The following is a 20,693-nucleotide window of genomic DNA, read 5'->3' on the forward strand; positions in this document are numbered from 1 at the left end:
ACTTTATTGAAAAAGTTTTAAAAAGCCCACCTTTTAAGTTATTTTAAGCTCACCCAAATTGTATATTGGAAGCATTTATATGCTACTAGATCATATTCACGATCTTTAAAGTTCCAATATCCGAAAATAGTTCACAATATTTACGTTTATCTCTAAGCCTGGACGTGGTTCCACCAACTATAAATACACGCGACTAAAAGAATCCTTCTTCACACATGTTCCGAAGTTCAACACTTTTTCTTCATTGCGAAACTTAATCCAATCCCAAAATTTCTTCGATCTGATACTTATTTTCTCACGAAAACTTCTCTTCCTTAACTACTCTCAAGCAATGACTACCCCCTCACCCCACCTTACCCTATATTTAGTTCAACAAGTTATAGTAGGGTTTTGATCAAAATACCCAAAAGGAAAAGAGAGAAAATGTGGAAGCTTAAAGTTTCAGAAGGGGATGATCCGTGGCTTACAAGTGTAAATAACCATTCTGGTAGACAGTACTGGGAATTTGATCCTAACCTAGGAACACCAGAAGAACAAGCTGCCATTGAAAAGATTCGCGAGGAGTTTCACAATAACCGTTATAATATCAAACATAGTTCTGATTTGCTAATGCGACTTCAGGTGACAACCAATCCATCTTAAGTTATCGCGCATTTTTCTTTTGTAGGACCATGATTGTTATGCTCGACTAAGCAGAATCGTGCTATTAGGGCATGTTTGTGAATGGATAAAATAACTTTTTTGTGAATGGACATTACTTTTGCTTACAGCTTGCAAAGGAGAATCCTGTTGAGGTAGAGTTGCTGCAGCAGGTTAAAATAGAAAGTGAAGAAGAAATAACAGTTGAAGCAGTGGAAATAACATTGAAAAGAGCCCTAAGATTCTATTCAACTCTTCAGGTTGAAGATGGACACTGGCCTGCTGATTATGGTGGCCCTTTGTTTCTCATGCCAGGCTTGGTGGGAGCTCTCTTATTTCAGTTCATCATTTTTTTCTGACTTTGTCAACATATCATAGCCCTATTTTGTCATAATTTCTTAGAGAATAATGCTATTTGCAACCGTTCACTACCACAATCGCTTTACGTGACATACATGTGACGGTTAGTAATTTGTTGCATATAGACGATCAGCAGAAATTGCCAAGATATGATAGGAACAGATGTCTATTCAATTTAAACATTTTCTCTTGAGGGTCTCTACAAAACAGTTTAGTTCTTAAGAAACATACAAATCTACTGGATATTTTAATTCTCAAATTTAGCCCTTGTTTGATACCCCTTTTTCTCTCATTTCTTTTTAATAACACATTTTTTAATAAAATAATAATACACGCAAAATTAAAACTTTTTCTAATTTCTTAACTATACATTCTTAATCAATTAACTATTCAAAATGCATTCTTACAAAAAAATGGAAAACAAACGGCAGCTAAATCGGTGGGAAGACAACATGGAATTCTTTATTAATGATTGATTGGATGTCGTGCATGTTCAAATAGCTTAAAAGTTGGCTTTCTTGAAAAGTTTAAAAAATTCACTTTTTAAGCTACTTTAAGCTCACCCAAACACGCTAATTTTATATTGGAAGCATTTATTTTGCTACTGATTCATGATCTGTCCAATATCCCAAGTAAGCTAACAATTTCACGCTTATGTTCATGCGTGGACATGACTCCACCAACTATAAATACATGCGACTCAAAAAACTTTATTGAAAAAGTTTTAAAAAGCCCACCTTTTAAGTTATTTTAAGCTCACCCAAATTGTATATTGGAAGCATTTATATGCTACTAGATCATATTCACGATCTTTAAAGTTCCAATATCCGAAAATAGTTCACAATATTTACGTTTATCTCTAAGCCTCGACGTGGTTCCACCAACTATAAATACACGCGACTAAAAGAATCCTTCTTCACACATGTTCCAAAGTTCAACACTTTTTCTTCATTGCGAAACTTAATCCAATCTCAAAATTTCTTCGATCTGATACTTATTTTCTCACGAAAACTTCTCTTCCTTAACTACTCTCAAGCAATGACTACCCCCTCACCCCACCTTACCCTATATTTAGTTCAACAAGTTATAGTAGGGTTTTGATCAAAATACCCAAAAGGAAAAGAGAGAAAATGTGGAAGCTTAAAGTTTCAGAAGGGGATGATCCGTGGCTTACAAGTGTAAATAACCATTCTGGTAGACAGTACTGGGAATTTGATCCTAACCTAGGAACACCAGAAGAACAAGCTGCCATTGAAAAGATTCGCGAGGAGTTTCACAATAACCGTTATAATATCAAACATAGTTCTGATTTGCTAATGCGACTTCAGGTGACAACCAATCCATCTTAAGTTATCGCGCATTTTTCTTTTGTAGGACCATGATTGTTATGCTCGACTAAGCAGAATCGTGCTATTAGGGCATGCTCGTGAATGGATAAAAAAACTTTTTTGTGAATGGACATTACTTTTGCTTACAGCTTGCAAAGGAGAATCCTGTTGAGGTAGAGTTGCTGCAGCAGGTTAAAATAGAAAGTGAAGAAGAAATAACAGTTGAAGCAGTGGAAATAACATTGAAAAGAGCCCTAAGATTCTATTCAACTCTTCAGGTTGAAGATGGACACTGGCCTGCTGATTATGGTGGCCCTTTGTTTCTCATGCCAGGCTTGGTGGGAGCTCTCTTATTTCAGTTCATCATTTTTTTCTGACTTTGTCAACATATCATAGCCCTATTTTGTCATAATTTCTTAGAGAATAATGCTATTTGCAACCGTTCACTACCACAATCGCTTTACGTGACATACATGTGACGGTTAGTAATTTGTTGCATAAAGTAATAAAAAACTACCAATTAATATATCAAATCACTAACCGCCACATGTATATCACATAGAACGAGAGTGAGCGACTGCAATTAACATTACTCTTTCTTAAACTCATTTTTCATAAAATTTAGAACTTTAATTAAAATCTTTATCCAGACCGAAGAGGAGCTTGATATTGTGGGAACAGATCTTTTTGCAAAAAAACCCTCAAGTCTGTGTTCAGAAAGTGCATCTATTTCTTGCAATGATAATATTCACTCACGTCAATATATGATAATATTAAATAAAATATAATTCAACCCACTGCCACTGGAAGCTTGATGGATATGGCACGTCGGACGTCACACTATACGAGATTAATAAAAAGCAATACCAAAAATATTTAGGGCATGTTGGGGAGCGATTTTTTTAATCGTTATTTCACTATTTCAGTCGTCATATTTGACTTCTTCTCTTACAAGTTGATCTCACTTTTTTCATAATGGTTAAAAAATCAATTCTCAAAATCTCTTCCAAACAGGCTTTTCGGACATATACTCTAGTTAATTTAGCTCTTGACAAATTATTATTTTAAATTATGTTTTATTAAAAAAAAGTTATTTAACAAAAAAAGCTTTATGTAGTCGAATATTTTAAATTTATATGTATAGTTTATGATAAATAATGTTTGAAATATATTTTCAATATTTATTTGAATTATATTTTGAAAAGAATTTGATATTCTCATTGTTTTACTTTTACATAAACGTTTTTGTCCTTTTTGTTATTATATTATTGCAAAAATCGACGTGGTTCCACCAACTATAAATACACGCGACTAAAAGAATCCTTCTTCACACATGTTCCAAAGTTCAACACTTTTTCTTCATTGCGAAACTTAATCCAATCTCAAAATTTCTTCGATCTGATACTTATTTTCTCACGAAAACTTCTCTTCCTTAACTACTCTCAAGCAATGACTACCCCCTCACCCCACCTTACCCTATATTTAGTTCAACAAGTTATAGTAGGGTTTTGATCAAAATACCCAAAAGGAAAAGAGAGAAAATGTGGAAGCTTAAAGTTTCAGAAGGGGATGATCCGTGGCTTACAAGTGTAAATAACCATTCTGGTAGACAGTACTGGGAATTTGATCCTAACCTAGGAACACCAGAAGAACAAGCTGCCATTGAAAAGATTCGCGAGGAGTTTCACAATAACCGTTATAATATCAAACATAGTTCTGATTTGCTAATGCGACTTCAGGTGACAACCAATCCATCTTAAGTTATCGCGCATTTTTCTTTTGTAGGACCATGATTGTTATGCTCGACTAAGCAGAATCGTGCTATTAGGGCATGTTTGTGAATGGATAAAATAACTTTTTTGTGAATGGACATTACTTTTGCTTACAGCTTGCAAAGGAGAATCCTGTTGAGGTAGAGTTGCTGCAGCAGGTTAAAATAGAAAGTGAAGAAGAAATAACAGTTGAAGCAGTGGAAATAACATTGAAAAGAGCCCTAAGATTCTATTCAACTCTTCAGGTTGAAGATGGACACTGGCCTGCTGATTATGGTGGCCCTTTGTTTCTCATGCCAGGCTTGGTGGGAGCTCTCTTATTTCAGTTCATCATTTTTTTCTGACTTTGTCAACATATCATAGCCCTATTTTGTCATAATTTCTTAGAGAATAATGCTATTTGCAACCGTTCACTACTACAATCGCTTTACGTGACATACATGTGACGGTTAGTAATTTGTTGCATAAAGTAATAAAAAACTACCAATTAATATATCAAATCACTAACCGCCACATGTATATCACATAGAACGAGAGTGAGCGACTGCAATTAACATTACTCTTTCTTAAACTCATTTTTCATAAAATTTAGAACTTTAATTAAAATCTTTATCCAGACCGAAGAGGAGCTTGATATTGTGGGAACAGATCTTTTTGCAAAAAAACCCTCAAGTCTGTGTTCAGAAAGTGCATCTATTTCTTGCAATGATAATATTCACTCACGTCAATATATGATAATATTAAATAAAATATAATTCAACCCACTGCCACTGGAAGCTTGATGGATATGGCACGTCGGACGTCACACTATACGAGATTAATAAAAAGCAATACCAAAAATATTTAGGGCATGTTGGGGAGCGATTTTTTTAATCGTTATTTCACTATTTCAGTCGTCATATTTGACTTCTTTTCTTACAAGTTGATCTCACTTTTTTCATAATGGTTAAAAAATCAATTCTCAAAATCTCTTCCAAACAGGCTTTTCGGACATATACTCTAGTTAATTTAGCTCTTGACAAATTATTATTTTAAATTATGTTTTATTAAAAAAAAGTTATTTAACAAAAAAAGCTTTATGTAGTCGAATATTTTAAATTTATATGTATAGTTTATGATAAATAATGTTTGAAATATATTTTCAATATTTATTTGAATTATATTTTGAAAAGAATTTGATATTCTCATTGTTTTACTTTTACATAAACGTTTTTGTCCTTTTTGTTATTATATTATTGCAAAAATAAAAATATAAAAGAAAAGGTTTCTTGGGTTCCAATGCTTTTTGGTTCAAATGGCCAACTCGATCGGCGAAATCGCCTGCGAGAGACTGTCCAGCCGGATTGCCACTGGACGGTGTCTCGGCGGTTGGGGGTAAAGGTTTTTCCGGCAAGAGACTGGCCGGTACTTTTGCCCGACTGTCCAAAAGATTTTCTCAAAATGTGTACTCCTCACAAGTCACAACCTGTAGACTCATCGTTCCAACCACAATTTTCTCATCAGTCATCACCTGAATTTGTGATGTATTATGCAAATGTTTGGATTTCAATAATGGTGCTTGTCAGTCTACTTTTTCTCTGATTCCTTAGTTTAATCTTGAAATCATTTCTTTCAACTCACAGTAATTTCAACATTTGCAGGTTATATCCTTGTTTGTAATGGATGCTCTAAACACAATCCTGCCTGAAGAACATCAAAAAGAGATTTGTCGCTATTTGTATAATCATCAGGTAGTTCTTAGCTCTTATTTTATAAATATCATTGAATGAGAATTATACTGATGTCTTATGCAATAGTCGAGCTAATCTTGGTAATTGCCCAGCATGTGAGAAATGTATGCTATAAATGATTATTCATCAACTTATTGCCAAAAAGAGAGAAGAAAAATGAAGAAGAGAAAACAAAAGCAGCAATACTATAATGACTAACTATTGGCATAAAATTGTAAAAACGAGATATTTGTATAGCGTAGTGTTGCATTGATAGATACAAAAATGAAAGAAAATTATTAAGGGAAATGTCCATTGCTATAGAAACTGATATAATTAGTTAATTGAACCGTAGAACGTTGATGGAGGCTGGGGCTTGCACATAGAAGGACACAGCACCATGTTCGGTACAGCCCTCAATTATGTTACATTAAGACTTCTTGGTGAAGATATGAGAAGTGGAGATGGTGCAATTCAGAAAGCAAGAACATGGATTCTTGATCATGGTGGTGCCACCTACATTCCATCATGGGGAAAATTTTGGCTCTCGGTATTACCCTCCCTCCCTACCCACGCACGCGTGTAAAAGTCATATAAGATTTTAATTAGAACTTGATGTTACATTGAGTACTTATGAAAACTTCCCAGGTACTGGGCGTATATGAGTGGAGTGGCAATAACCCTTTACCTCCTGAATTATGGCTTCTTCCTTATATTTTCCCTGTGCACCCAGGTTCTTACTGCTTCCTTTGATACTAAATTTTCTTTTCTTGAACACAGTTCAATTTTATTCACAATGATTAGAAGATAGCAGACATTGAGATCTATTTCCAAGGGTGTGCCATATATTTGAAATTTGAGGAACACTATGGAACCAATCTAGCTGTGATAGATGCATGAGGAATGGAATCTTTGGGTACAATGATAATACTTAGTTGTATAAAGATGCATGTCTATTTTTTTTCTAAAAAATACTCACATTTTGTAAAATTTTATCATTTCTACAATGAAAAAGATTTTGACTTCCTTGTCTTATTTAACAATCTTTGATGTTATACAATTCACCTTATTGAACAAGCCCTAGGTGCTCATATATCTAGAGATTGTTCTAGAAACCTCTAATGCCAATGTAAACAGATCTATTAAACAAAATTTTCTCACCCGTGCTCTACACATTTTATTTAACAGTTCAAACAACGTATACTTGTTGGACCAAAACTATAATTTTGTGTTAAAACTTACAATAAATAATTAGAACTAACAAAGATAATTATGAAATTCTGCAACTGATGTAGGGCGTATGTGGTGTCATTGCCGGATGGTGTACCTACCAATGTCATATTTATACAGGAAGAGATATGTTGGGCCAGTTAACAACGCTGTTCTATCACTTAGAAAAGAGCTCTATACTCATCCTTATCATCAAATTGATTGGCAATTGGCCAGACATCAATGTGCCAAGGTAAAAATTATTTTATTGTGATTAGTTTCTCTATCTTAGATTGGTTTAAGGTTCACTAAGACTAAGGATACCATATTTTGGATCTGCATTTAGAGGTGTCAAATAATTGGTTGTTCTCAAAAGACAAGAATCACTTGACTTTTTGAAGTGTAGAAAAATGAAATGACATGTTATTCATGTTTATTTATCCCCTGTTTGACCCCTATTATTTCAAATTTTAATGGGGTGGAATAGTATTTTTTTCAAAAATGGGTGGTTGAAAAAAGAAGAAAAAGACGATTTACGTCTAATATTATTTTATGGAAGATTGTGTGGTTGAAAATAAGAAAGAGAGAAATAAAAATTAAATTAATGGGGGCCAAGCGAGGGCTTACATACATGCCTATTGATTTAGCTGAATCACTTGTTAAATCTAAATTGCAATCTGATTTGCAGGGCCTTTTATATCTTATACATGTTCCCTTTTGCTTAGCATTGTTTTCTTTTTAAGGGCATAATTGATTATCTAGATCCATGATGACTTGACAATCCAATGAATTTAAAAGAACATACATTTTTCATCGCCAAAATTGAAGGCAAGAAATTAAAGAAGTGAAGCATTATCCTCTTTGCCTATACTGAATTGCATGCTAGGTAGTCCATCCATATATTAGGTTGCACTAATGTTCCTACATATATAGTAAAGGGGGGTCGTCATGTTTGTGCAAGAGAGGTGCGAAGGAAAACTAGTATTCTTCTCATAGTGGAAACCTGCCGTAGCAACTGAATGTAACTTTTACATTGAGGGTGAACTGCTATAAACCTGTGTGTGCTTTGCTAATTCTATGATTATCATTGCTCTCGGAAGGAGTGAGGACCAGTCACTGCCTCTGAAAAAGCTTGAGGAGGCTGTACTATCCTTCAATTCATTTTGGCATGTTACTGATTATGATGCAGGAAGATCTATACTTCCCACATTCATTAATTCAAGATATCATCTGGGATGGTCTTCACAAGTTTGGAGAGACTCTTCTTATGCAATGGCCTTTTTCTAAATTAAAGCATAAGGCTTTAAGCATTGTGATGCAACATATACATTATGAGGATGAAAACACTCATTATGTATGTCTTGGACCTGTAAATAAGGTATCTGCTATAGTTTTATTAGTGAAATATTGCACAGTATTCTGCTGAAACTATGTTCATGTGAGAAATTTCCATTGCAACCATTTTTTCCCAGTCTAACTATTTTCCGTTTGGCAAAAAGGATCAGTACTATCTCAAACAGTATGGTCTGAACTCTTTCAAACGCTTGACATTGATACAGATAGGATTAACATTTACAACACATGCTACTACGAGACTGCCTTTTTAATAAGGCAAAAAAGTGGGACACCATGTGGCAGTCTAGTCCACTAGACTCCTTCTGCCAAATCTCAGCCTGTTTGCTGTGGTGACGATTGCAAACAGATCCAGATTTGGCGTAAGTGGTCCAGTGGAGTAGGAAGCCTGCTGCAAACTGCCCCTTTCTGTGCCTTGTGAAAGGCTCCCATTGTCACACTGTCATTTTGTAGCTGGCTTTATAGGCAGTGGCATAAATTTTATTTCTATGTCTCTTATAATATAATGGTATAAATTTCTTCAACTTTTGAAACAATAGAAGTATAGAACTGAAATCTGAATAATCTCCAATGTGATAACAGGTACTAAACATGCTCTGTTGTTGGGTTGATGATCCAAATTCGATGGTAGTCAAATTACATCTTTCAAGAATAAAGGATTACCTGTGGGTGGCTGAAGATGGCATGAAGATGCAGGTCTTCATTATATTTTACTTCCTGGCTTAAATTCTATGCCTCTCCAATGCTTCAAAAACCTGAGATTTAGGACAATATAATGAACATGATCTTAGCTTACGTTTTTCTTTAATACTTTTAAGACCATTCAGTTCTCCATATTAAAGATGCCTGAATCGTTTTTATCATGGCTGGTATAACCATAGAAATTTTGATGTAAGTGCAGAGCATAGTTTGTTTTTAAATCTGTCTCATATCCTATCCTCAAGAAACTTTTATGAGTTTGTAACCTACTGTAAATAAATCAATGCAGGGGTACAACGGATCTCAATTGTGGGATGTTTCTTTTTCAGTCCAAGCGATATTGGCAACCAATCTTACCAGCAACTATGGTTTGATGCTTAATAAAGCACACGAGTTCATCAAAATATCACAAGTAATTACCGCAAGACTTGAACATGTTCTAATTGTCATGCTTTCATTTGTGTTTTGTTATATTGGTTTTTAAATTCATCTAATATTTCAGTTTTGGTTTAAAGATTAGGAAAGACGGCTTACGAAACATCAGTTCATGGTATCGCCACGCTTCTAAAGGGGGATGGACATTTTCCACTCAAGACAGCGGGTGGCCAGTATCGGACTGCACTGCAGAAGGCTTGAAGGTTTTTTTCCACCATTAATTGTTAAATAAGATGTGAATGTTTAAGGGGAACGTGAAATAACTTATTTTAATTGGTGCATTAATCACAGATAATTGGTTGGAAATTAATTGGATTGATTTATCTTTTTGAATAAGTTTTCATCTTAGTCATGTAATCACGACGCTGCATGAATTTCCTAAGATTTGTGATGATATTAAAAACTTGTGTTTATGACAACAATTTAGACTTAAATTTTCAAGATAGATATATGGAGTTAGGTCTGCAATCTTGTGGTAAAAAGAATTAAAAAGTGAGATTATAATAACATGATTGTATCTCGCTCATGTGGAGTACAAACTTGTGAACATTGGAAATATATAATCATAAGATGTAATCTATTTTTGGTACTAGAAAATTCTGAGAGTGCTTATTAATTTGGCGACAGAAAAATTCTCAGGTCCTACAGTTTTTAACTTGGGAAAATTGGAACTGTCAATCTATCTATCGTGCAGGCATCGCTTTTGTTATCACAGATGCCATCTGATATTGCTGGAGAGGCATTAGAACCAAGAAATCTCTATGATGCTGTTGATTTAATTCTGTCCCTTCAGGTTTATTTCTGACTTTTGTACGATATAGACTGGTTCTAAACAATATTACTTATGCTCCCTCCAAGATATTTGTCAGTGTTCAACTATGTTTTGTGATTATATTATTTGGAGTTTCCTCACTGAGTGATCCATGAATATATTTTACTCTATTCTTCAATGCAAAGGATGAAGAAAACAAGGAATATTTTTGTCCAAAAAATGAAACTTTCATCCCCAAGTTTCATTTATGCTGGTTCTACATTTTTATCCCTTAAAGAGTCATGGTTTGAATATGTTGAAATAGACTTCCCCTCCTCTACTCGTAGTTAGGATTTGATCTCACACCATCCGTTGATCAGCTAAGCATTATTTGGCCACTCCAGGAGCAACTGTTCATGGCCATTATGTGGAAATCCTGTACATATGCGGATGCTGTTGCTTTTTCATATGCTTCATCTGAAGCAGATGTGTCTGTATCTTTGGCTTAAGCTTCATCCTCGGCTCCTAATGATTCAGGGTCGTCTTCTATTATTCTTTTGAAAGATTAATGCGAGAATTAGAAATTTTTTTTAATCATAATTTACTGAGAGCGAATAGGATGTCGAAATCATCGATTAATATAGCAGGGTAGTTCCAATTTAAGATTTATTTTTTTTCAGTAAAAAGTTGTTTTTTCATTTATGAATGAAGCTATGACTTGCTTATACACCATAGTATTCTAATACGGTCTGCAGAACAGCAGTGGAGGTTTTGCATCATATGAGCTCACGAGATCTTATCCTTGGTTGGAGGTAATCGAGAGAAATGTGAATATATATAGTTTCTACAGGTGCAAATTTTGTAGTTGATCAAGATTTTTGTGCATCTGACCTTTTTTTGGCAGATGATCAATCCAACAGAAACATTTGGGGATATTGTTATTGACTACCAGTAAGATCATTTGCTTAAAACTCTGGTCATTTCACCATGCCGATTATTGACAAGAAATTACATGCATGATGCCATCTCAATTTCCAAGAATCCATAATACAAATTAATTTCTCCACGTTTGCGGTATATTTTTATCATGGCTTTCATGGAAGAAGAAAAAAAAGCAAGTGGGAAATGCCCAAATTTCTATTGAAAGAATTTTATTATCGTCAAGTTCTACTGTTTTCTTTCGAGAAATAACTGAATAATTGGCTGCAAATTTAAAGTAAACCTCAGGCTCCTAATGCCTGGATTGAGAGACTGATTTTGATATACATTTCAAATATCTGACGTTTCATATAGCCAATAATCTTCTCTCTAATTCTAATATTAGTAAACCTGATGATGCAGGTATGTTGAATGCACGTCTGCAGCGATACAGAGTCTCAAATCTTTTATCACATTGTATCCAGGATACCGGAGTGAAGAAATCGATGCATGTGTCAAGAAAGCACTTAAATTCATCGAAAGCACACAGCTTCCTGATGGCTCATGGTATGCCCCTCGTTTTGGAAGTTTACTTCTTTAGAACCATCCTAAGGATGGAAAGGGCATTCAAAAAATCATACACAATAATTTCTTGGGGGCGCAGAAAAAGTAAATGATGCCCCTAGCAAAACATGAGCAGGAGAATATTTTAAGTCGAATGCTAGCACATCATAGAAAAACATCGAACATGTGCCACAACAAAGTAGGAACAAGCAGATTAGGCAAATTTTAAATATCAAATTGACATGTTGGTTTTACAAAATATAATATTCAACCAAAATGTTCAAAAGAAGATATACTAATCCCAAATCCTATATATTTAACCATCAATTCCAAGTCCGTGACGGAGTACAGGTTGTTTAGGATGTAAATCACATTATACAGAGGAAAAAATGATTTTCTTTTTGATACTCGCCTTCATATTTTATCTTGGTAAAATTGTTGGTTTGGTATGAAAAGTATTGTTAATTAATTTCACAAGGTACGGATCTTGGGGAGTATGCTACACCTATGGGACATGGTTTGGCATAACAGGATTAGTTGCCGGTGGTAAGACCTACGAAAATAGCTATAGCATCAGAAAAGCTTGTGATTTCCTTCTATCAAAACAACTTTCATCTGATGGCTGGGGCGAAAGCTATCGTTCATGCCAAGACAAGGTAAAAAGTGTACAAGTATGCTCATTTTTTCCTCTCTTTAAGGAACTACGAGCTTTAATGAATCCAGTAGCATTTAAAACAATTGCAAATGGGCCATCAGATTCTTACTTGTTTGTTTGTTCGAGTGAGAGCAGGTATACACAAATATTGAAGGGAACAAATCGCATAACGTAAACACTGGATGGGCTATGCTGGCTCTTATTGAATCTGGGCAAGTAGGTGTTATACCATCATATATGTGCATATTACGGATTAATAAAGAAGCTTTTTTTATGATTTTATTACTAATATTGGATTTATTAGGCCAACCGGGATCCAACCCCATTGCATCGTGCTGCTAAAGTGTTGATCAATTCACAAATGGAAAATGGGGACTTTCCGCAACAGGTATTTTGAATTTTTGTAATCAAGTTTGAACTCGAAAGAGATGTTTCCAATTAAGAACTCGTTTGAACAAAATAATTTATTGTAGTTCAATCTTACTATTCTATCGACAGGACATTGTTGGAGTATTCAATCAGAACTGTATGATAAGCTACTCAACCTACAGAAACATTTTTCCCATCTGGGCTCTTGGAGTGTACCTCAACAAGGTTTTGCTACCTGCAACGACATTTGTTTAAACCTATGAGAAGTGCACATGAGAAATTTGGAAGTGTATGTTAATATAGAGAGTATTGTTATTGTAAGACTCATGAAGTTGTTGGAAATCAAACCAAATGAATGCATTAAGATTTTATTAGATTTCAGCTTCACATCCTATTGCTGATATATTTATTTATTTTAAATCTCAAAAAAGCTGCCAACAGGTACCTAGATTTGACAACTTCTCCTCGCTTCTCAACTAGTCATTCTCCAGAAAATCAATTTTCACTTGAAAAATATGTGCCAAACAAGCCTTTTGCATATCCTCTCACCAAACAATTGAATGTGAATATAAACATGTAGTTCAAATAAGAAGACTCACCAAGTTGGTAAATTGTATACATGACACTAAAGAAGACGAACCAGAAAAAAATTTAGTTCAAGAATCATCAACGTTGTGTTGTCACTTTTAGGTAGGTGGACACATCTAGAAAATGTGTAGTCCGGGCACAACCCTCCTACCTAGACGTGTCAGCCCATGTCATAATTTAGACAAGATGATTCAACGAGGCCATAAGATTGGGGCTGGTTGTTGAAGTATGAGGATTGCCGGCGAGGTTGGCCATGCTGCCGTGGCATTTGTAAGCTGAATTAGGCAAGGAATTAAGCTATATGATACATTGTGGTTGACATCCCCCTATGTGAAAAAAATCTGTACAACGATGTGACGGTTGTTTTCAAAATTAAGAGCGTAGATCTTGCCACATGGAAGAATGTCAAGGAGAATGATTAATTGAGGTGGGATTACTTGCACCTAAAAGTTGAAACCTGCTATTTAAAATGCCAAGAAATAAAGGGTAGCAATAAAAGTATTTAAAAAAAAATAATAATAAAGATTGTAGATGAAGCGTGCAATTTAGCCATGATAAAATAAGTGGCAGTAAGCATATTTTACCCACCAACACCACATTGACTTACATCGTCATTTCGATTTCCTACCTAGATTTTAAGACAGCCCACAGGGTTTTTTTCCAAAACCATTAGACACGCTCACCAACTTTCCTACCCATGTAAATTACTTCCTTATATAAAGGCCACTTCCCTTTTCCCTCTAGCGTTCAAGCCTCTCCCTCTCTTGATTTAAAAACATGGGCAGTCTTCTCAACAAAACCATATTTTGCACTCTTGTAACAATTGCATTTCTTGTATGCACCAAGTTTTTATTCTCCCACTTGTCCATTTCCTTTCACCTTAAACTTTTATCACTTACTTTTCCTATACTTCCCCTCATCATTCACTTTCTCCACCACACCACAGCCGGCACGGCCAATGTCCCGCCCGGGCCACCTTCTTTCCCAATTTTTGGCAATTGGCTTCAAGTCGGCAATGACTTGAACCACAAACTCCTTGCCTCCATGTCACAAACCTATGGTCCAGTATTCTTGCTCAAACTTGGCTCGAAAAATCTAGCAGTGGTATCGAATCCCGAGCTAGCCAACCAAGTCCTACACACACAAGGTGTGGAATTCGGTTCCCGGCCACGAAATGTCGTGTTCGACATTTTCACGGGTAATGGTCAAGACATGGTGTTCACAATCTATGGTGAGCATTGGCGCAAAATGCGGCGTATAATGACACTTCCATTCTTCACCAACAAAGTTGTGCACCAATATAGTGATATGTGGGAAGATGAAATGGATCTAGTAGTTTGCGACTTGAGAAATGATGAAAAAGTGAGAAAAGAAGGCTTAGTGATCAGAAAGAGGTTGCAGCTGATGTTGTATAACATCATGTACCGTATGATGTTTGATGCCAAATTTGAATCACAGGATGATCCATTGTTCATTGAGGCTACCAAGTTTAATTCTGAGAGAAGCCGGTTGGCACAGAGCTTTGAGTACAACTATGGAGACTTCATCCCATTGCTTAGACCATTTTTAAGAGGGTATCTCAACAAATGCAGGGACTTGCAAAGGCGGAGACTTTCATTCTTCAACAATTATTACGTTGAGAAGAGAAGGTAAAGATTCTTTCCCTTTAATATTTTTTCCAAGGAAAAATATCGAACAGAGACAAAAAAGAGCTTTTAGTTGACTCCATGTTTATTACGTAGAACACTTAGATTTTGTAGTCATTAGATCATTTTCCAGAGAATGCGCCTCTGTTTCTGTTGGTCATATGATTTTCCTGAATCAAGAAGTTATATAATTTAATGCAGGGAACTAATGGAGGCAAACGGAGAAAAACACAGGATAAGCTGTGCAATTGATCATATAATAGATGCTCAAATGAAGGGAGAAATCAGTGAAGAAAATGTTCTATATATTGTCGAAAACATCAATGTTGCAGCAATTGAAACAACTCTATGGTCCATGGAATGGGCAATTGCTGAGCTCGTCAACCATCCTGATGTTCAGAACAAGATCCGCAATGAAATCTCAGCCGTCCTTAAAGGCCGGCCCGTAACAGAATCGACCCTCAATGAATTACCATATTTACAAGCCACAGTGAATGAAACACTAAGGTTGCACACCCCAATACCTTTATTGGTACCCCATATGAATCTTGAAGAAGCTAAACTAGGTGGTTACAGCATACCTAAAGAATCAAAGGTGGTGGTGAATGCTTGGTGGCTGGCGAATAATCCGGCATGGTGGAAGAAGCCTAATGAATTCCGGCCAGAGCGGTTCTTGGAAGAGGAGAATGGAACAGAGGCGGCGGTTGCTGGTGGCAAAGTTGATTTCCGGTACTTGCCTTTCGGTATGGGGAGGCGGAGCTGCCCGGGGATCATTCTTGCACTGCCAATTCTTGGATTGGTAATTGCAAAACTGGTGTCGAATTTTGAAATGTTGGTTCCTCCAGGTTCGGAAAAGATAGATGTGAGTGAAAAGGGTGGACAATTCAGCTTGCACATTGCAAACCATTCTGTTGTTGTCTTTAAACCAATCAAGGCATAGACTGGTCACTTGTATCGAGTTCTTGTGTTAAGCCCTTAGAATCAAAAGGGAAAGTTTTCTTGTAAAAGGATAAAATGCAAATTGTTGTAAACTAAAACAAATACGAAAAGATTTTAAGATACAAGAAAAGATGTCTAATTTTCACTTCAATAATTCATAGCGTCTTTAAACTTGAGAAAAGTGAAAAATTATGAAATAAATGGCAGGGAAATTATGGACCACTAAGTTTTAGGATCAGCAACCCCACTGATGATACCACCCTTAACTTGTATAAGATAATCTATTGCTCTACCCCACTGATGATACTACCCTTAACTTTTATAAGATAATCGATTGCTCTATCAGTGATGATTTCACCAGGTACCAATACTGGAATTCCAGGAGGAAAAGGGCAAATAACTTTCCCACAAATTTTTCCGGCAATGTCTTCAATCTTTAATTTCATTTTACTTGCAAAGAAGGCCTCTCTAGGGGTTAATCTCATGTGAAAATTACTTTCGAAAGGTGAAATTTGAGTAAAAATCTTCTCTCTTTTGGGCTGTAATGGCAAACAGGAATCTGATAAATCTTTCAGTCCTTCCACAAGTCTTTGAACATGGTCTCTTGTAGTTCCTAGGCTGAATGCTAATGTAATGGATCTTGTGGCATTGAGTTCTGGAACAATTCCATGAGATTTATAAAATATATTGTTAGTTTCAAAACCCGAGAGGCCAAGTTTCCACACCCCGAGGGTGATTCTCAAAGGATCCATTGTGTGGAAATAGGGAAAGGATATTCGAGGATCAAGAACTGAAATTCCAGGAATTTTATTGATCAAAGATTTGGCTTCAGCAGCCAATTCCATTACTTCGTTGAAAATATTTGTGGGATTTTTACTTAACTGATGCCTAGCAGCATCCAGTGAAGTTAAAAGAAGCCAACTTGGACTGGTGGTTTGAAGGGTATGCAGGCATTTGTGTAGTCTTTCTTCGTCTTGATATCTCTTGAAATGTGTATCATCGATGATTGAGTAAGAAAGCTCAAGACTTTGTGAGTAGATTGTATAGTGATATCGGCCCCTTGTTTGAGGGCTGTATCGGGCATGGCCGAATGAAATTTGAAGTGAGCTCCGTGAGCTTCGTCAACTATTAGAGGGATTCCACATGAGTGACACAATTGTGAAATCTCACTCAAATTGCTGCAAATTCCATTATAAATAGGGACGTTATGAAAAATGCAGCCACTTTTCGACCCTCTGTTGACACACTAAAAGTGCAGCCCAAATTAAATAGCTCAAAGAGTGAAACCCAATTGGGGAGTCCAGGATAAAGGTCCAAACAAGATTATTGATGAATGCAGTGGAAGCCCACGAACACAGTAACATCATCGCCCAAGCTTGCAGGACGCCCAGAATTTGAGCGAATGGAGTGCCTTACGGTCGCCCAGAGCGATGACCCCGTTCTCGCCCAGGATCTTAGCAAATATAAAATATTATGATTATCCAGAATAGCAGTTATTGAGTAATCTTATCACATTCCACGATTCAAGGAGCCCAGTTGAAGGCGGTTGAACGACAAAAAGTAATGGCAGCAGTTAGAGACGGCAGTTCCACGACAAGTTAGCCACCATAAAGAAAGTGGGTAGTTATAAAGCAATCAAACAGTTTCCAAGCGGTTTGTCACGAGGAAATCATCAAGGGAATATAAAAAGGAAGAGAAGACATAGAGAAGTGGCCGAATCAAACACTCTCAAACAGAGAATATGTAATTTTAATTTCTTAGCTTAAATTTAAACACTTCTTTTAGTACTCGTGTGCTTGCGCCCCTTGGAGGCATTCTGTTTATTTCCAATTGTAAATCATCGCTAATAAAACACCCCTTTTTGGGACTTTGTCTCAAGAGGTCTGTTCCTTACACAATCGTCTGATCCCTTTTTTAATTGTTGGCGACTACCCACGCGAAACAATTTGGCATGCCCGGTGGGACCTTGGTGTTTGGTGTTGAGGATACAAAAAGTGAAACAATATGCCTCACAAATCTGATAAGGAAGCAGCAAGTTAAGGAGGAGTCCGGTCTGTGATCGAGCGATATAAGGAGCAGCAAAGCTCTCCACGAACAGAGGGACAGAGTCAGAGCAGTCACAGTCGTTACGAACCAATGACAGAGTTGAGTCCTCAAACCATGCGTGCATTGCTTGAAAAACTCACACAAGATGTCGTTGAACAAGTAAATCTACGAAATGTTCATAATATGGAAAGATTTACCCAGAATGAGAATGCACATTATGACAACATGGCCAAACAACTGAATACATTAAATGAAATAATAAATATGTTAGTAGGCCAAATTTGTCAGCCAATTGTGCCTATTGCAAATCACTTTCAAGTTAAGACAATTGTAGGACATAATTCCCTAGTCCTAAGTCCAAATCAAGGGATATAACCATCTTTTGGTCTGTCTACTTCAAACCAGGGGATGGTGTGATGCCAAATCAGAATAGTGATAATGGTACATCTAACTTGGGGGTAACCTAAATGTAAGAGACAATGTCCTAAATAATGGACAGAATACCCCACGTGTTAATGATGAAATAAATATTCAGGCTAATGGTAACAATGACCCAAATCATGGCAACTTTGTTGCCAACCAAGGACCAAACATCAGGCCTCAGACAAATCAACCGATCAACCAACCTATAGGAATTCCATATGACCCCAACGTCATGTTGAGAAATCAAATTATGGAAATAGTACAGGATCAAATGGCTTTTGGGGTACGTCCTGTCATTAGGTCGACTTATACAAAACCATATCCTGATTGGGTAGACCAAGCATAAGCATGGCCTAGAGGGTATAAAGTGCCAGAATTCTCATTATTTACTGGTATAAAGTGCCAGAATTTTCATGTGAGATCCTTATCCTACGAGGATAAGGAGTTAGTGTTTTACTCTAAGTGTTCAACCATTGTTTGAGTCGGAGAAGGAGTCCAATGGGGTAGGGATTGTGTTTTAAATAGGATTTGTACTTTTCTAGGTTATTGGAAAGAGTGGGACAATAGCATATGAGATCGTCGAAGAGAACATTCCCCAACCTCGCTATTCATGGTTTTGGAGAAGGTTGAGGTCGGGTTAATATAGGTCGAGATCGGGGTAGGTAGATGAGGGAGCATCACAGGTCCCCGTGCATCGAAGTCGTAGATTGTGGTTCAAGCTTGATCTATGAGTGAAGATGTAGAGGCATAAATGCTTAGGTCTCTTTCCACGTGTTAGGCATTTGATGGGATGTCAGAGCACGACCTTGGATGGCTGCCACATGTAATGTCAGAGCACGACCTTAGATGGCCTCCACGTGTCTCGATCCAAGGGTTGATATTGCATGACCGTTGGTATTCCACAGTCCCCTATAAATACCTCAACTTTCACCCCCCATTTTTTTACTTTTCACTCTCATCTCTCAGTAAATCGAGCTCAAGTTCGAGGATAGTGGGTTGGTGAGTGATCGTCGAAAAATGTAAGAGTTTGAGCCCTTAAGTTGTTTATTTGATTATAATATAATGTCGAGTAGTGGTAGCAATAGTAAGGGATCGAGTACTAGCGACAGTAGCACCCCCTCTAGGTCTGGCTCGAATGTTAACAATAGTCCTAAGGATCTAGGTACGTCTATTGTTCCCATGGCTGTCCCTATTAGCTCACGTACTGAGAGCGAGACCACTTTAACCTATCCTAAGGAGCCTAGCAAATATAAAGAGCACATTATTATTAAGATAGCTAGGGAGTTCGGGGTTATGCCCACGTGTGATGTCAGAGCCCCAGGTCCTACTGAAACCGTGCTAGGAGCTCGAGAAGGAGAGATAACCTTTTTTACAGATGCCCTTAAGGCCAGGTTGAGGTGGCTGCTCCATCCTTTTTTCATCCATTTCTTGACATCCTATTATTTATGCCCGGGTCAACTAGCCCCGAATGGTTGGAGGATGTTGGTATATATTTTTATATTGTGTAGGGACCTCGAGGTCGAGCCCAGGCTTGACCTTTAAGGATGGTCTTCGATATGAAGTATTCTCCGGGGTTTACTATTTTGTGTACTTGTCAACATAAGGGGGATTTAGGACACCGGAAGCCTCGAGCTCGTTTCAAGTTGGAAGGAGCGGTTCTTTTTTGTGAAACCCCAAGATCCCAACCATCCATTCAGGCCGAAGTGGGAAATACCCGATAAACATAGATTTAATGAGGGCCAGGTTTACTTCGAGGTTTTAGAAAGGGACAGATTGTGGTTAGTGAACCACGATCCTCTTACAGATAAGATCGATTACTTGCTTGAGGACGACACCCTCGACCTTGCTAACGTGAAAGGCCTCGAGGGTATGAATCTTTATAGCTTCATGTTTTCATGTCGATGTCTCGACCTGTAGATCGAGCTGATGCCTTGACTTCTTTGTTTGCAGAAATAGAGATGTCCTTTGACCCATCCAGTTTGCTAGGGAATGTGCACCACAAGGCCAAATGGCCCAAGCTTAAGCCCCCACTCAGGGTAAAGGGAAGAAGAGGGCGAGAGAGGTCACGCCTAACGTTCCCGCAGAGTCTGGTGGGCCAGACCTCGACGTCAAAGAGCTCGACCCCAACTCCTCTGCCTGCGCAAAAACCACAAGCTCGGGCTTCTACACCTCGAGCCTCGAATGTCGCTGATGATTATCTCGAGCCCATTCCTATGAGCGCACTCAAAGATTATTCTGAGTGTGCATTAATAAAGGAGCTCGTGGACAAGTATGAAAAGGAAGTCGCCAT

At 37.1% G+C, this 20,693-nt stretch overlaps 5 protein-coding genes across 8 annotated transcripts; 4 read left to right on the forward strand and 1 right to left on the reverse strand.

Annotated features, from left to right (window-relative positions):
- The first annotated feature begins 29 nt into the window (after window positions 1-29).
- Window positions 30-1,110, forward strand: LOC111372686 (cycloartenol Synthase-like). Its single transcript, XM_022995074.1, has 2 exons — window positions 30-621; window positions 771-1,110. Exons 1-2 carry the CDS (start codon window positions 424-426, stop codon window positions 996-998), a joined length of 426 nt encoding a protein of 141 aa, XP_022850842.1. The 5' UTR covers window positions 30-423; the 3' UTR covers window positions 999-1,110.
- Window positions 1,111-1,731: 621 nt separating this feature from the next.
- LOC111372685 (cycloartenol Synthase-like) lies at window positions 1,732-2,816 on the forward strand. Its single transcript, XM_022995073.1, has 2 exons — window positions 1,732-2,327; window positions 2,477-2,816. The coding sequence occupies exons 1-2, from the start codon at window positions 2,130-2,132 to the stop codon at window positions 2,702-2,704; spliced, it is 426 nt and encodes a 141-aa protein (XP_022850841.1). The 5' UTR covers window positions 1,732-2,129; the 3' UTR covers window positions 2,705-2,816.
- An 806-nt stretch (window positions 2,817-3,622) lies between these two features.
- LOC111372684 (cycloartenol synthase 2-like) lies at window positions 3,623-13,148 on the forward strand. 4 transcript variants are annotated; one of them, XM_022995069.1, is made up of 18 exons: window positions 3,623-4,066; window positions 4,216-4,404; window positions 5,740-5,829; window positions 6,164-6,358; window positions 6,457-6,541; window positions 7,104-7,270; window positions 8,207-8,395; window positions 8,953-9,066; window positions 9,359-9,481; window positions 9,585-9,707; window positions 10,199-10,297; window positions 11,011-11,067; window positions 11,160-11,206; window positions 11,597-11,740; window positions 12,216-12,393; window positions 12,528-12,608; window positions 12,697-12,780; window positions 12,891-13,148. In XM_022995069.1, exons 1-18 carry the CDS (start codon window positions 3,869-3,871, stop codon window positions 13,014-13,016), a joined length of 2,289 nt encoding a protein of 762 aa, XP_022850837.1. In that variant the 5' UTR covers window positions 3,623-3,868; the 3' UTR covers window positions 13,017-13,148. The 4 variants fall into 4 exon arrangements, with proteins under 4 accessions (XP_022850837.1, XP_022850840.1, XP_022850838.1 ...); XM_022995072.1 differs by lacking the exon at window positions 8,207-8,395; XM_022995070.1 differs by lacking the exons at window positions 3,623-4,066; window positions 4,216-4,404 and adding an exon at window positions 5,301-5,659.
- A 938-nt stretch (window positions 13,149-14,086) lies between these two features.
- LOC111372687 (cytochrome P450 CYP73A100-like) lies at window positions 14,087-16,073 on the forward strand. Its single transcript, XM_022995075.1, has 2 exons — window positions 14,087-14,998; window positions 15,197-16,073. The coding sequence occupies exons 1-2, from the start codon at window positions 14,127-14,129 to the stop codon at window positions 15,933-15,935; spliced, it is 1,611 nt and encodes a 536-aa protein (XP_022850843.1). The 5' UTR covers window positions 14,087-14,126; the 3' UTR covers window positions 15,936-16,073.
- Window positions 16,074-16,215: 142 nt separating this feature from the next.
- LOC111372664 (arginine decarboxylase-like) lies at window positions 16,216-16,779 on the reverse strand. The gene has a single exon (XM_022995045.1). It carries the CDS (start codon window positions 16,777-16,779, stop codon window positions 16,216-16,218), a length of 564 nt encoding a protein of 187 aa, XP_022850813.1.
- Between the last annotated feature and the right edge of the window lie 3,914 nt (window positions 16,780-20,693).

The sequence above is a fragment of the Olea europaea genome, unplaced genomic scaffold, assembly GCF_002742605.1.
Source record: "Olea europaea var. sylvestris unplaced genomic scaffold, O_europaea_v1 scaffold1020, whole genome shotgun sequence".
Classification (NCBI taxonomy): domain Eukaryota; kingdom Viridiplantae; phylum Streptophyta; class Magnoliopsida; order Lamiales; family Oleaceae; genus Olea; species Olea europaea.

Coding starts and splice junctions, on each gene's coding strand:
- LOC111372686 (XM_022995074.1), top strand. CDS start 424: ATGTGGAAGCTTAAAGTTTCAGAAGGGGATGATCCGTGGCTTACAAGT. Junction 622..770: donor ATTTGCTAATGCGACTTCAG/GTGACAACCAAT, acceptor TTTTGCTTACAG/CTTGCAAAGGAGAATCCTGT.
- LOC111372685 (XM_022995073.1), top strand. CDS start 2,130: ATGTGGAAGCTTAAAGTTTCAGAAGGGGATGATCCGTGGCTTACAAGT. Junction 2,328..2,476: donor ATTTGCTAATGCGACTTCAG/GTGACAACCAAT, acceptor TTTTGCTTACAG/CTTGCAAAGGAGAATCCTGT.
- LOC111372684 (XM_022995069.1), top strand. CDS start 3,869: ATGTGGAAGCTTAAAGTTTCAGAAGGGGATGATCCGTGGCTTACAAGT. Junction 6,542..7,103: donor TATTTTCCCTGTGCACCCAG/GTTCTTACTGCT, acceptor CAACTGATGTAG/GGCGTATGTGGTGTCATTGC. Junction 12,609..12,696: donor CTCTTATTGAATCTGGGCAA/GTAGGTGTTATA, acceptor TGGATTTATTAG/GCCAACCGGGATCCAACCCC.
- LOC111372687 (XM_022995075.1), top strand. CDS start 14,127: ATGGGCAGTCTTCTCAACAAAACCATATTTTGCACTCTTGTAACAATT. Junction 14,999..15,196: donor TATTACGTTGAGAAGAGAAG/GTAAAGATTCTT, acceptor AATTTAATGCAG/GGAACTAATGGAGGCAAACG.
- LOC111372664 (XM_022995045.1), bottom strand. CDS start 16,779: ATGGAATTGGCTGCTGAAGCCAAATCTTTGATCAATAAAATTCCTGGA.